This window comes from Drosophila novamexicana, unplaced genomic scaffold (assembly GCF_003285875.2).
Source record: "Drosophila novamexicana strain 15010-1031.04,08,12 unplaced genomic scaffold, DnovRS2.1 tig00000463-arrow-arrow-pilon, whole genome shotgun sequence".
Classification (NCBI taxonomy): Eukaryota; Metazoa; Arthropoda; class Insecta; order Diptera; family Drosophilidae; genus Drosophila; species Drosophila novamexicana.
Window position 1 is genome coordinate 247,504 of NW_020824807.1, and position 14,975 is coordinate 262,478.

A 14,975-nucleotide genomic window follows, 5' to 3' on the forward strand; every position below is an offset into this window, starting at 1 on the left:
ATTATTCAGAAGACAGGACAGATAGACGGACTTGCCTCCGGGTCGCATTTGACTTTTTATTTTCCAAAATATATATAATACCCTTTATACCCACTTTCTATAGCTACAGAGTATACAAAATCTAGTTATATGATTATAGGCCTTAATTCAAAATAATGAGCATGCTGAGCTTAATCCTCTCTGATTATCTAGCTCCACGCTGCATTTATATTCCTATTAGGGTCGCAATAAAATATCCAAAATAAATATAACACTCTTTTTACCCATTATCAAAGAAAACAGACTACACGAAATCTAGCTATATAATCTTAAGCCTTAATTTTAAATAATGAGCATGCAGCCCTCACGTAGCTTGCAGATTTGGCAATATTTGTTCGCATATTTTAGATCATAAGCATATAAATAAATAGTTTTGAATGTTGGCTTTTAACTGTAGATTACTCAAAAGTCTGAGCTTTGAATTAGCTGCTTATGATTTTTGGATTCGTTTATTATGAGTATTTTTTGTTTTGTTTACATTTTTAATTTTGTATTGTTTACTTGTTTTCTTTACATTTATCTATCGTTTTGCGGTTCAGCGGCGGCTTTCAATTGTCGCCCGATTTTCGTCAGCGCGCCTCATCGAATGCCAGCTCCTGCGGCCGTCTGAGTCCCATACGGGCATTGGATCTCGAGCCCGACTGGGGCTTCTCGGTTGACTATCAGAACACGACAATGACGCAGGCACAGGCCCAACAGCTTGACCAGCTGGCCGGCTCCATGGCCGAAGAGCTGAAACTCCAGAGCGACATGTTGCAGCAGCAAGGGTCAGTTGTGTTTGATTATGATTGTGTGTCCGTGTGTCCGTGTGTGTGTGTGTGTGTGTGTGTGTGGGCCGCCTTCTTTTGTTGTTCGTTTCACAAGCTTTGCATGCTTCGATATACATATTCTTATTCCAATCAATATTTATATACGATATTTAACTGCTCTATAAAGTCAACGTCTGTTTCTGTATTTGCAACCCAACGATCGTACGGCTGGAGCAGGTTCAGCGCCGCATCCGGCCTGCCGACGCAGCCGCCGCCGCCCTATCAACCGCCGCAGCAGCCGCAGCTTCCACAGGGCTATTCCCTGAACGGACCAGGATATGCCACAATGCAGCCGCAGCCACAGCCACAGGGGCAGGGGCAATGCCTGCTGCATCGCTCGCTCAACTGCGGCTGCCTGCACAGCGCCCCAGTGCGAGATGTGAGTAATCCCATCCTCAAGGATTCTCAAAGATCAATCTCCTTAAATTGCCTGTTCTCCTATTTTGGCAGGGCCTGTCGCCCAACTCAGTTACCACCACAATGTCGCCTGCGTATCCCAATAGCGAGCCCTCGTCCGACTCTCTGAACACATACAGCAACGTTCTGCTAGATGGCTCCGCGGATAATGCTGCACTTCTTGTGCAGCATCAGCAACAGCAGCAGCAGCAACAGCAACAGCAGAGGCAGCAGCTGTCCTCAGGTCTGGAGGGTAAGTCTTGAGAGTCTCTCTGATGCATCTCCTTTCCGTCTTATCTATTCCTCTATTGTCTATTATCTATTGTCTATGTCTGTCGCTGCTTGAACAGATAATAACTGCGCCTCTACTTTGATAGGGCAATGCCTGGAGGCGCTCAACAGCGAGCAAATTGACGAATTTAATCTGGAGGACTTTCAGGGCGGACTCGAGTGCAACGTCGAGGAGGTAAGCCAAACGTAGATCCCAGATCGGAGCCAGCCTCTCAACCTGTCTTGTTGTTTGTTCTTCTAGCTGCTGCAGCAGGAGATGCGATACGACGGTCTGCTGGACATCAATATACCGCTCGCGGCGGTCAACACGAATACCAACAATGTGATCTTAACCAATAATAGTACAAACAGCGGCAGCAGCAGCAGCAATGCCGCCTCCAACAGCAGCGCAGGTGTTCAGCTCAATCAGTTGCAGGCTCAGCTGCAATTGCAGCAGCAGCAGCAACAACAACAGCAACAGCAGCAGCAGCAGCAGCAGCAGCAACAGTTGCTGTTGAGCAACAATAACAACAACAACAACAACAACAACAATAGCAACAACAGCTTGGAACTGGCCACACAAACGGCGACTGCAAATCTGAACGCCCGCGTCCAGTACTCACAGCCCAGCGTGGTCACCTCGCCGCCCTCCTGGGTGCATTAGGTAGTATCTAGCTGGAATACGTGGCTGGGCCTAATCTAAGGACAATATAATGTGTACACTTTAAACTAGCAGGAGGATGGGAGCTCGCAGCCACAACAGTTTACAAAGTGAGTAGATGGTGCTCCGATCCGATCCGACTCCAACTCCGAGTCGACTCCGCTTCGGTTTCAATTAGCATCAAGCCTAAAAGACATTCAATGTGACAGTTATGCATAAATTATGTTAATAATGTAAAATCACAACGCATAAAGCGATACATTATGAATATGTAAAATGGTGGAGCCCGAGAATGGATCAGAGACGGGACCAAAGACGGGACCAAAGATTGGGACAGAGACGGGGAGCACAGCCAACCCCCACGCTCCACAAATTTTTTTTCACTCTGATTTTTTTCGCCGTGTCCTGCCTTTATAAGCATTTGATATACATATATACAAATCGCCTTAGTTCAGTCGCCATTTCCCCGAGTTGCCTGCTCCATGAATCTTTTATGGCGATTCCATTTGCTGGATGCCTTCTTCAGAGCTGGCTTTTGACTGCCAACTGCTGGCTTCTCGTCTTGAGGGCAATTACACGCGTTCAATTATCATAATACAATGTCAAGTGCGCCTCACACCCAGCCCCCACCTCCGTCACCAAAAAAAAAAATCAAAAATAGGCGCAAAAAAAACACAAGTTTAAAGTATTTTGATATTTTTTCAATTTTCCAACGTTAAAGCGGCGCGTGCTGCGGAAAATTAAGTCCATTTACCGGGGCCCATAAAATATGTAAGACCTGGCCACCGGCATTCAAGTGTCCTTATGCACCCCACCCCCCTCACTCCCACATTCCCCCTTCCCTTCCTATTTCGCCCAAGTAATGGCCGCGCTAATTTGGTTGGGCAAGCGGCCCGAGGGCTGCCTTTGCAAGTCCTTTGGCGACCGCGGCGCAAATTCGTCAAGGCAACCTGTACCTGCCGCCTCAGTGTGTGCAGGTGTGTGTGTGTGTGTGGCAACAGCAAATGCTGAAAAATTAATTACGTCCTTAGGGTAACTTATGTCCCTAATATTGCTGCCGTTGCTCCTGTTGTTGTTGTTGTCCTTGGCCAACAAAACCTATGGCTATTTACCTGTTTGCCTCGCGCTCAAATCAAGCGTGTTAAGTGCAGCTAATATTGAAAAATGACCTCCAGTTTTTTCGCATATTTTACAAAGGTTTTACCTATAGAATGTTGGTTAAGATTCTGAGTGCAACTTTTAGCCCTTCGCTTTGTCAAAGTTCAGTTGAAAGTTCGTCGAGAAAGGGAGCTTAGGCTAAGTTTGCTTTCTGCCAAGTCTTTTGTTCACTTTCATATTACAGGGTATTGAAAAGTCGTTGCATCTGCTTGCGCTACCTTTTGCTGCCTTTCATTGTTGCTGGCTTTTTTCAATGTCAGTTAAGCTGTCAGTGTGCATTTTTGCTTTGTGCTCAAGTTTGTTGCGGGGAGGGTAGGGACAGTGGACAGCGGGGCGACAAAAAACCCAATGAAGTGCCAGGAAAAACTTTTTCAAATGCCCCGCCTCCGCCTACGTCTCCGCCTCCTCCTCCGCCTGGTGCAGTACGCACAAATTGAATTCCACATTAAGTTTTGTAAGCCAACAATTAGAAAACAGCAAAGCGACCAGAAAAAAATCTTCAAGCTGCTGGCCAAGACCAAGTTTCCAGGAGAGGGGGGAGAGAGACGGGTGGATAGAGAGAGAGGGGGGGGGGGGGGGGGTTAGCCAGCGCCAGGACAAAGTTGAAACTTTGTCAAGTTCTGGCGCCAATCGTGTGATGTGCTAATAAAATAAAATCAAATCGTCTTTGTCATGGGGCAAGCAGCGTGCCACCTAAGACGAGGGGGATGGGGAGGGTCGGGTAAGGGGAAGGGGAAGGAGAAGGGGGCTGGGACACATCGAAATTTATGCCAAGTGCAAACTTTTGTGTTTGGCTGCCGCCGCTTCATTTGAGTGAATAATTTGAATTGCAGCCAACATTCGAAGGCGGATTTCCATTTTTCCATTTATCCATCTTACACTTTTTTTTATAATTCCGACCAACTGACAGATCTACTTACCAAAGTATTTCTCATAGCTGGAATTTACAAATTTTTTTTACAATTTTTTTTGTATATATTATGCAAATGCGGTAAATGTTGTGGCATGCTTTAAAGTTGCCAGCCGCATGTTGCATATTTAATAAAATAAAAAATAGAAGGACACACACACACACACACATATATATATATATATATATATATATAGCACACGGTTACCTAATAAGCCGCCGCCAGCGAGACACATGTCAATAAACGGCTAAGATGTGAGCTGCTCCCCGCTCCGGAAATCACAATTTCTTCACGTTGCCGTCGTGTCATCATCGTCCGCAGATTGACTCACTTGACACATAATAAAGTCGCACAAATTATGGCTGCAGCTGCTGCGAGAGGGAAGCTGCTGTTGCCCCGGCAAAAGCGCGCGTGAAACACAAAAGCATTTTAGGCCAATTTATTAGTGGAAAAAAAAGAAAAAGAATGTAAAAAGCAAAAAGCGAGAAAATCAAAATGCGCGATTTCTGTTGCCTCAGCTTGAGGTTGACATTGGCGACGTTGTCCTGGCCTACTCCTAGGCTGTCGGGGGAACCAAAAGTTTTTTTCGTGTGGGTTTGGGGCTGGGTTCCATTTCTGGAGGTGTTGCAACTTGCCCGCAACTCGCTAAATAATTCAAGAAGAAGTCAAGAAGTTTTGCCGACCACTTTGCTATTTTTTCGCCTTTTCTATTTTTTGGGCACATTTGATTAAATTTTAATGGTCGCGCATCATTAATAAATGTCCGGGGATTTGCTCGAGTTGCTGTATAAATTGAGTTAGCCCAGGCATGGCCCAGGAGAGCAGCACACTATGCTGCTGTCGCATCTAATTCGTTGTCAGGACGGACAGCTAATTGTTCAACTGTTCGCCCATTGAAAATCTGATTATCCGTAAGCCAAGGTGACAGACAGTCGGACAGACAGACTAACTGACGGACGGACTGACAAGGCAGCAGAATCAATTTGCCAGCGAGCGCAGAATTTATAATGATGATACAAATTGTCAGCAATTGAATAGCAGCATTTAAGCTGGCGACAGGAAGCTCAAATGGCAAAGGACACAGCTGGCCGGAGCGGTGCGGGGCTCAAACCACATTTACACACACTTAAAGGTCTTGCCGGGTCCCAGAGTTGGCAGGCGACGCCCCGAAGGAAGTGTCGGAAAACAATTGCCAAGTGGCAGGAAAAGGGCAAAGTACATACATTTGTGTAAGGACGAGCATCTGGCAGCTGGCGGCGAGCGAGAGTGGGACAGCAAAAGCTGCTTAAGACACGCAAGGATTTGTGTCTCACACACACACACTCTCATGTACACACGGCACACAAAGCGCCGGGATTGAAACACTTGTTGCACGGACAAAGGATAATGACGTGACAGACATGAACACCCTCACACACACACACGCACACGTTTACGGTGTGTGCAATAAGTAATAAAGCAAACAAGCGACACGCTTGTAATAAACTGCAGGACTTAGCCGAGGTGCTGGCAAACAGCAAAGGAATTTAGCTGCCGTGTGTGTGCTGAGTGCAAATATGCCCGGTGGGCGTGGCAACTAATCAGCGAGGAGGCAGTCAAGCGGGCGAAATGAATGCGCCCTCAAGGGCGGCAATAAACTTATTTGACGGCGCCCATAAGTAGGCAATGATTTTTTGGCCCCGGCCGGCCGTGTCAAAGGGCGCGCATAAAATTCAATTGCTGGCCATAAAAATTGCGCGTGATCAACATATACAAATATATATACATATTTATATATATTTTCATTTTTTTAAGCCGAAACTAATAAAACGGCTGATAAGCGTTGAGTTTTGATTTTTATGCTGGCAACAACAGTTTGAGAGAAAATTTATTGTTATAGCCAGATTCTCGTTTTAAATGTTTAGGCTGCCGTTTTTATGATACAATTTGAGCCAGCTCTTTGTAGTTTTCCATTTTCGGGCATCTTTTTTGCTTTTCCGCTGACTCGCAGTAGCACATTTGCATAAAAATTTGCCAGGCTGAAGCTTATGGCAAGCCATCTCTTACATTTGCTTATCGCTTATGAATATTTTGACGCCAAATGTCAAGTGCCTAAATGAATAAATTAGCACCCATCCTGGAGTAGGGCGACGGGGGAGGATTCTGCCGCTGGGCAGTTTGCAGAAGCTGCTGATTGTCCCTTTATGAAGTGTTGATTGGCATTTGGAGGACTCTCTAATACAAAATGATATGTTGATGGGCTCAGTATGGGTCCATTTTTATTTCGATTACAAAACTTATAAGAACTTGATTTTCTTTCGTTGCAGGATTTATCTGGTCGCTTCTAATTTAAAATATACACACATAAATACACACATACGTACGTATAGCATATGGAAACGCGTAAACTTAACTGCATAGTACCATAGAAATTAATAATGATATACAATGCTTAGCGCTTATAATTAGTAGAATTCTCTGTGCATTGAAAATATAACAAATTAACAAACGAACGCAAAACAAAAAAAAAACAATAAATGAAAAATTACATTGAAATTTCTTTGAAAGAAATTTCAGTTGCATTCAACAACAACAACACAATAATAACAACCCTTGCAAATATTTGCTAGTTAGTAAGTCATTTTATGTACATATTAATTTTAATACCCTTAGCATAAAGTGAACCACAAATAACAAAGCGTAAAACGTAAAACGTACATAAAAAAATATATACAAAAAATTAATGTTCCAAAAGATAAAAAGATGCAAATATTCAACTAGCAGAGCGACAAGTAAAACAAGTTAAAAAAGAAATATAATAAGATGATGGAAACTTAAAAAACCAATTAGCACAATTATGTAATAATTTATGCCCAATGTATTTAATTGAAAATATTTGTCCACATACATACGTGTAATTGTAATTGTACATTTTATTAGATTGCTTTAAACGAAGTCTTTAAATCATATGTATATTATATGCTTAGGATTCGTAATGGAATACGTAATATTCTCTGGTACTACTCTGTGTGTGTAAATAGCTCGGCCCACAGGCCCAAATGTGGCTAACGAGATTTTCTTTTTGTGAAAAGTCGTTAATCCAATTGAAAACTGAACGGTAAGAGAAAGCTGGGCTATTAACGTTTGTTATAGATAGTAATCATACAATTTAATCAAAACAACACAAACAAATTGAATGTAATTCATAAAATATTAATCTAAGTAAATGTAAATGTTGCTAGGCAAATAAACGTAAAGAAAACAAAATATAAAAATAAATATATTACCTAACTATACCTATGCGCATATTTGTGTACTATTATGGGCTAAATGTTAATTATTAATTAGATTGTAAAATTCAAATGTAGTTCATAATATTTAAAACAATTACAATATATATATTATATAAATATATATATAGATAACGATGATAATAAAAACAACAACAAATGTAGAAATTCATGATTTAAACATACTAGCCATGGCATATATATTAGCTAGAATAACAGAGAATATGTTTATCCGCAAAACTCAACAACTTGAAATGTTTTAATTTTTCGATGCGCCATCTGTTGGCTGGTAGCGTAAACGAACTTCATACAAAATGCTTGTAAAATTGTTAGTCTTACAATCAAACATAGAGGGCGCTTTTGAAAAATGTCAGCCGTTTTGAGAGCAACTCAAATAGAAAGCTCATTGCACAGTTTTAGATCCTTGCTGTGACTGTTGTTGTAATTTCTAATTCTTTTAAATTAAAATACGTTTATTTGCCCATTTTTCTTTTAAGTTTTCTTTAACCTAAGTCTTTATTAACCGATAGCTTTACTTTAATTAAAATAGTCTTAGAGATATGTTTTGATTGAGTCAGTAATACGTATTGAAGCTAACCATCTGAAGCTTTAATGTTGTGCAATTATTTCGACATTGTTATAGCATCTGGCTAAGACGGCACTTTGTGCAGCTGCTCGAAAAGCCATAAAATGTCTTTGTTTGTGGGCATTATTTAATCTAATAACTGATGAGCCAAATCAACAGGTGTTGTGGTTCAATAACCCAGCAAAGCAGCCAGCTTGCCAAAGACGATTGTGAGGGGGTGTGATACATTGATTTGAGGGTGTGTGCGGGTGTGTATATTAATTCATTGGAGGCGTGGCAGTAGCAGCAGCAGGCAGAAAAGGAATAAGGCAGTCAGTCATTCAGCCCTGTTGCGTAATCAACGTCCTTTGCAGGCAGCGCACGTCTCATGTTTTTTTTTGTGCTCATGTTTGCCCGTGGACAATTCAAGTCAAGTCAAGTTTGTATGTGTGTGTGCGTGTGTTTGTGTGTGTGTGCCTGCGCGTGCAGCAATTTGAGCCGGATCTGCGTGGACTTATGGCCAAGTCCGAGTCGCAGCCCGTGTCAAGACGGAAGTCTGCGTTCGCCTTTGAAATCATTTGGTGCTTTAACACTTTCGTCCTGGCCAGCTGGCTTTGGCCTTAATTTGCGTTTTTATACCCTGAACCCATTGAAAATGGGTAAAAAGGGTATATTATATTTGTGCAAAATGTAAATGTATGTAACAGGCAGAAGGAAGCATATCCGACCCCATAAAGTATATATATTCTTGATCAGCATCAACAGCCGAGTCGATCTAGCCATGTCCGTCTGTCTGTCCGTCCGCCCGTATATACATATGAACGCAAGAAACTATAAGAGCTAGAGACTTGAAATTTTAGCTGTAGGTCCTCCTAGTCCATGGTACAATAAGATATACTGTAGAAAATTTCACGAAGATCGGTTAAGAAACACGTGTTTGCGGCACCAGCGCAAATTCGAAGAATATCTGTATGCATGTACACACACACATTCATGCGCGTCTGCTTCGTATTCATCAACAGCATTATAATTGCGATTGTATTGTTTTCTGTGCTACTATTTTAATTGGTTTTTTTCTCAGGAAGACTAAATTATTGGTGTAGCCGTTAAGCAGAGGCGGTGGCAGGTGGTGTTGTCTGTCGCGAGTTCGAGACCTACTGAGGGCACTATTTTTTTTTTTGTGGCTGTTGAGTAGAGACGGCGGCAAGTAATGCGGTTAGTTGCGAGTTCGAACCCTGCCAAGTGAACTAATTTTTTTTTGTTTAATTGATCTATGTTACTACTAAAGCAAAAGAGCACGTAACTCGAGCTGAATTTGGTGTTGGAATAAGAGGGTTCAGGGTATCCCCTAGTCGGGAGCTCCCGACTAGAACCTCCTACTTGTTATTATTGCTGTTGCTCATCATAAATGCAAAACCCAAATAAATTCTTTGGAAATTTTTTGGATGCAAGTTCTTGACTTCAGCCAGGCAAGGGCACAAAGCTGAGAGTCTGGCAAATAACCAGAAAACAACAACAACAACAATTTAAGTAAATTTAATTGAAACCCTCTGCAGCTCATGCATATTTATGAATACTGGACCAGGGTATTAAAACTGGACTGGACACTCGAAATTGCTTATTGAGCAACAGTTGCCCAGCAGTTGCTGCCCCAGAAGAAAACCACATTTGGAACGCAGTTGCCACGGCAACAAAGAAGCAACAACAAATGCTAAAAACAAAGTTGCAGGCTGCCAAACTCAATTTCCACTCAGCGCCATTCTATGCCATTATGCTAATGCGGGGCACGGCAACAACAACAGCAACAACAACAATTTGTGCTGCGCCTTGGCTGTGGCGTCTCCTGTTGCTGCACAATTGTCAAGGCTCGGCCAAGGTGAGCTGCGTCTTCGTGTTTTTTTTTCTTTCGAATTGGCAATAAAAGGGCGCTAGAAGCTCGCCTGGTCGCAGCAGCTGCCGTTGCTTATCGCGCTGACTTTTTGCTTCCGGTCAGGACGACGACGACATCGACGTCCGCCTGCCTAAAGTCGTATAACAAGTTAAAGCGGCTGCCTCGTCGCTCTTCAACAAATTGTTGCGCTGCTGCTGCGTAGCAAATCGCTTACACTCTCTCCCTCTCTCTCTATCGCTCGCGTTCTCTTTTTCGGTTGCTGGGAAATTGCGCATACGCCGTGTGCGTCGGCAATGAAATGCTTCCCACTGTACTTGCGAGTCGCTGGCTGTAACTGTTATACGCAGCGGCGTATAACAGTCGTGCCTGTTGAAATTCCAGCTGCTCGGCACGCACAGTTCGTTGACAGTTCTCGTCCTGGTGGCACGTTGCACGCGGCAAAACGCACTTACGACCAAATTTTAATAGCAGCAGCCAGAAAAGGGGCTGAGCACAACTCCAAAACCTCCAACTTGCACAGTTGCCCGATTATGTCAGCTCAGTCTTAAGCGCGTTTTTGTGTCTATCGCAGGAATTAGCGATAAAAGCTTGTACACCTAAGCAAAATACCTGCTTACGCATACCTTTGAAGGCTGCTGCAATTAAAGGTGGCGCCGTGCTGCAGACGATCAGGCTACCAACTTAAAACTCAGTGACTGTGCGAGTGTGTGAGTGTGTGTGTACTCTGAACAGGAAGAATCCGCCGTGCAAGAGCAACAGTTATCCATTGTGCTTGGGCATAATTAGAGCGCGCAGCAGAAATCCTTGCGGAAGGATTTACGCACGGCCACGCGGCATAAAATGATAAGTAAGTTACCAAATGTAGGGACTTCTCCTTTCCAGACTTCTTCTCTGTTCACAGGACACGGCTGTTGCTCCTCTCAGCTGCGATTGCCATTGTCGATGCTTGCTTCCATGTGATTATTATGCTAATAAATGTGGGGATTGCTCTGCTCATTTACACGCCACGTGCCACAAGCTCATGTTGCCTCTCCCTTATACTTATTTGCCGCCTTTGTTGTTGTTGATCTTGATTCCCCCTCAATGCCGCATATTGTGTCCTGTTGAACGCCACTTAATGTCCTTTATATTTACTTTTCAGCGTTAGTGTTTTTTTCTTATTTTTTTCGAGTTTTCGCTTGTCTGCCGACATCTGACAAGTGCACAATGTGCGCTTCAGATCTGCTCCATACTCCGCATCCAAGCCTCACCAGCACATAGGGAAAATCCGGACAGACAGACGGAGAGACAGACAGACAGACAGACGAAATAGAGAAATTGTCGCGACATGGTACAAAAACCCAACTATAACAATGACAAAAAAGTTATTTACCAGCCCAGAAAAACGGTTAAAAAAGTTGGTCAGCAACCAACAAGTATAACTGTTGAAAAGAAACAGCATTAATTCATGTACGCAGAAAAAAACAAAAAAAAAAAACCTGAAGAAAGAACAAAAGAAAAACTAAGAGCTAACTGCATGCCTAGCTTAGATAGAAGGAAAACTGTGAGAATTGAGCGGCAGGTGGTGTTTGCTTTAGATAATAATTGCGCTTTTCCATTTTTCAAAACCCGAGATATTGTGAAGCAAGTGACAAGCTATGTGGCCAAATCTTAAGCTCCTTACGGAGCTGCTAAACAAATCTGTCTTTGCCTATCCCTAAATGATAAAAAGTGACATCAAGGCGCGAGCGCATTTGCAATTATAACTTATTTCCTCTCAAGCATCCCCAGGATTTACGAGACTTAAGTCACGAGCGACAAGTAAATCAACGGACTGCTTAAGTCCTTTTAAGCGTGCATTGATTTCCATAAGCGAAAAAAGGGCTCGTAAAAAGTTTGCAAGTTCCGGGAGCATATGAAGCCCCGAACCAAAGTATTGCTGCAGAGCTAATGGAACAGTGCAAGCGCTTTAAAAAACTTCCATCCCCCTGCAACTCCTCATCCCCTCACGCCCCGCAGTGTGTGTACATTTTTATGAGGCCTGCTCCCGACATTTTGTGCTTTTTCACTTTTGCTTTTGGCGTATTTTCATATACTCACTTTTATAGGGTGCAAGTGGTATATGTGTTGCTCTAAATACATGTATTATCTAAACTAATTCAATTCAGAATTTCGAATGCCAAGCTAATATCTCACAAATATATACTACCCAAAAGATAGCTCAGCTAATTAGATATGCCTTTGGCTGTCTAATAGTCGTGGCATTAAAGAGGGTATATATTCAAGAACATGTATATTTAAAAAAAATTATTTCAGTTCAGAATATCGAATGCCAATCTAAAACCTTCAATTTTACAAATATGTAGTACCCCTAAGAAACTTAACTAATTAGATGTGCCCTTGGCTGTATAACAGTCGTGGTATTTAAGAGGGTATATTCAAGTCGAGTATTTCTTTTCCCGCTAACACCCGCTTTTATTTGACAGTCGTTTTCGTGTATGACTTTTTGGCTCTGTGTACATTTTCGCATTGTTGTTGTTGTTGTTGTCGCTGCTATTGACGGGGCCCACGCCCCCAACGGCGGCAGGCAGGCAAATGAAATTTGTTGAGATTTACGCATATATTGCATGGAAAATTGTATTCTTTCTGTCTCGGTCTCTGGCTCGGAGTTCTGTCGAAAAACTCAATTGCGGCTTCTTATGCGTAATTCTCCTCGTTGTCGTCCACATCCTTGTCACTGTCGTTGTTTTCTTAATATTATTTTTTAATTTATCTTTTATATTCGGGCTCATGCCGGGCTGCCTGGCCCAGCCTTCGTGTTCAAGTTGGCTCTGTGCTTTTATGGACCACTTTCTTGTGACTCTATGCACAATATATTTAATGGGGCAATTTCACAAAATTTGCTTGATTTTTTATAAAAATTGATTTAAATGTGCCTCGCATTGAGCAAGTCCTGGCCGCGAGGAGAGGACCACGCCGCACAGATATTCAATTCAGGCAACAACAACAACAACTGCGGCTTATGTTAATGAATACTTACAAGCATTAATGGCAAAACAAACCAGCACGAAGGACGCAGGACATCAGAATGTACCAATTCCCAAGAGGAGTGGCAGGGGGGGGGGGGGGGGGGCGAGGGGCAAGGGAAGAGAAACTGAGTCTGCACGCCGAAAGCCAAACGGCGTGCCTCCGTGTTTAATTAACAATTTAAGCCTTAATTTCATCAATATTTTAGCCAGTTTCGCTCAGGCTAAGGGCGGAAGGCAGACAAACTCAGGCAAAAAAGGCACCCAGTTAATGTTACTGTGCAAACAGACAGCGAAATCGAAAGGTGTGGATAGCCAGCTTTCGGCTGGAGTATGGTCCACCTTTTTGTGGGGTGGGTCTCTGTTTGGAGAAGGACTTCCTAGTCGTCCTTCTGAGCAGCTGCTATTAAAGTTTCCTTCGACAACGTCATCGTTTAAATCGAATTTGTTGTTCCCTCCGGCTGGCCCGGCTTACAACACTGACAACGATATCCTTTTATCGGTATGCATATCGTACTAGAGGATTCCTAAGTTTTTTCTTTTTTTGTATTCTTTCGCCTTCTTATTGGTAAGACAGTCGCGACGGCAATATTTGAACAGAGAAATGCCACACCCCATTGTTGAGGGCACTTTGTCATGTCATCGACAACAAAAATTGAAAATAAAAAATGGTTTTCCACACTTCCACATTTTGTTATCACTCCAATAAAATTGCAAGCCTTGTAAAGAAAAGAAGGTAAGCAGGATAAATATGCTCTGTAGATGTTGTGTGTGTGGGAATGCAAAAGGAAGACGAAGGATAAGAAAAACTCAAAAACTGCAGCCATCAACAAGTTTGTATATACTATATATAAACACTTTCCATAACACACAATATACTTAGCATGGGTGTTCCTCAAGCTTAATAGTTCTCAAGCTTAATAGTTCTCAAGGAGGGGATATGGATTCCAAGCTGAGAAAACATCTCACTGAATCGAATATCCCGCAGTTATTTACAAGTTCATGTGTGTGTGTGTGTGTGTGTGTGTATTAGTGTTTGTGAATCCATTTGGACATTTTAAATGGAGCTCACATATCTTTCTACTGCTTGCCGACAATTTTCAACTGCTGCTCTAATGGAGCTCTAATTTTTTGCCTTTTTATTGGAGCCACTTTCAGCAATTTTCTGGCCACAATTAGTTGCTTCTAATTATCCATGCACATGGAGGCAGACGCACACAATTGCGGCTCCGTGTTGCCCAAATGGTGTGCATCAAATGGCGGCTGGGTGACCCTTCCGCTTCATCCGGCTCTTCAACGTCCAATTAGCCCCATTTTCATTAACGATTCCATTGTTTCACATGTTTTGGGTATGGAAAGTTCCGGAGAAAAAAATGTATTTCCATGTTTTTTGAGCATTTATTTGCACTTTTGCAATTTTTTGCCAATTTTGTGCAGTGTTTTTTGTGTGAAAATGTTTTCTGCGGCATTTGTTCGATGTGATTTATGACTAGAAAATGAAAAATTTAATTGGGTTCTCCATCATCTCGTTGCCTCCACTCATGGTGGGTGGACGCTATGCCATTGCGGTTGGACTGTGCTGCTGGCCAGATTGCCAGCTCGTTTCGGTGGGTTATGCAGAACCAATTATAATTGCAGTCCAACCTGTAAGCTTTGCCAACCGATTGCTCCCCTATTTGAATGCTCAAACCAAGCCAAAATGATGCTGCTCCCGTGTCCATGGCTAGCTTGTAATTGGTAGGAGTGCTATGTCATTGATATGTGCGGCCAACTGTTGAGCAACAGTTGGGGCTATCAGGTTGGCTTCCAGTTGGCGCTAGCCAAAATCAGAGGCAACATCTGAAGTGCCAAGTGCAGCGCTCAGTGAAAAGTCACGTAGAAACTGTTGAAAACACGTCAAAGTTTCGAGTCGCACACATGTATGTTGGGGGTTGGGGCAAAAAAAAAAGGGTTGCCAGCCCCCCGCTTTGCAGCCCCTAGCTGCTCGTAAAAACTGTGTGT

At 42.8% G+C, this 14,975-nt stretch overlaps 1 protein-coding gene across 3 annotated transcripts in view; it reads left to right on the forward strand.

Moving 5' to 3' along the window:
• The window catches only part of LOC115761188 (forkhead box protein O), a 31,096-nt gene extending 24,339 nt beyond the window's left edge, over positions 1–6,757 (forward strand). Inside the window, exons 5-10 of one of the 3 annotated variants that reach the window (XR_004017732.1) lie at positions 579–806; positions 1,026–1,227; positions 1,299–1,497; positions 1,595–1,710; positions 1,777–2,285; positions 6,551–6,757. Coding sequence is in view for 2 of the 3 variants with exons in the window: in XM_030702859.1 (XP_030558719.1) it covers positions 579–806; positions 1,026–1,227; positions 1,299–1,497; positions 1,595–1,710; positions 1,777–2,178 (1,147 nt within the window). In the remaining variant the exon portion in view is untranslated. Of the gene's footprint in view, positions 1–578; positions 807–1,025; positions 1,228–1,298; positions 1,498–1,594; positions 1,711–1,776; positions 2,759–6,550 lie in introns of those variants that run through there. The other 2 variants (XM_030702859.1, XM_030702860.1) reach the window with 2 other exon arrangements.
• Positions 6,758–14,975: the final 8,218 nt, after the last annotated feature.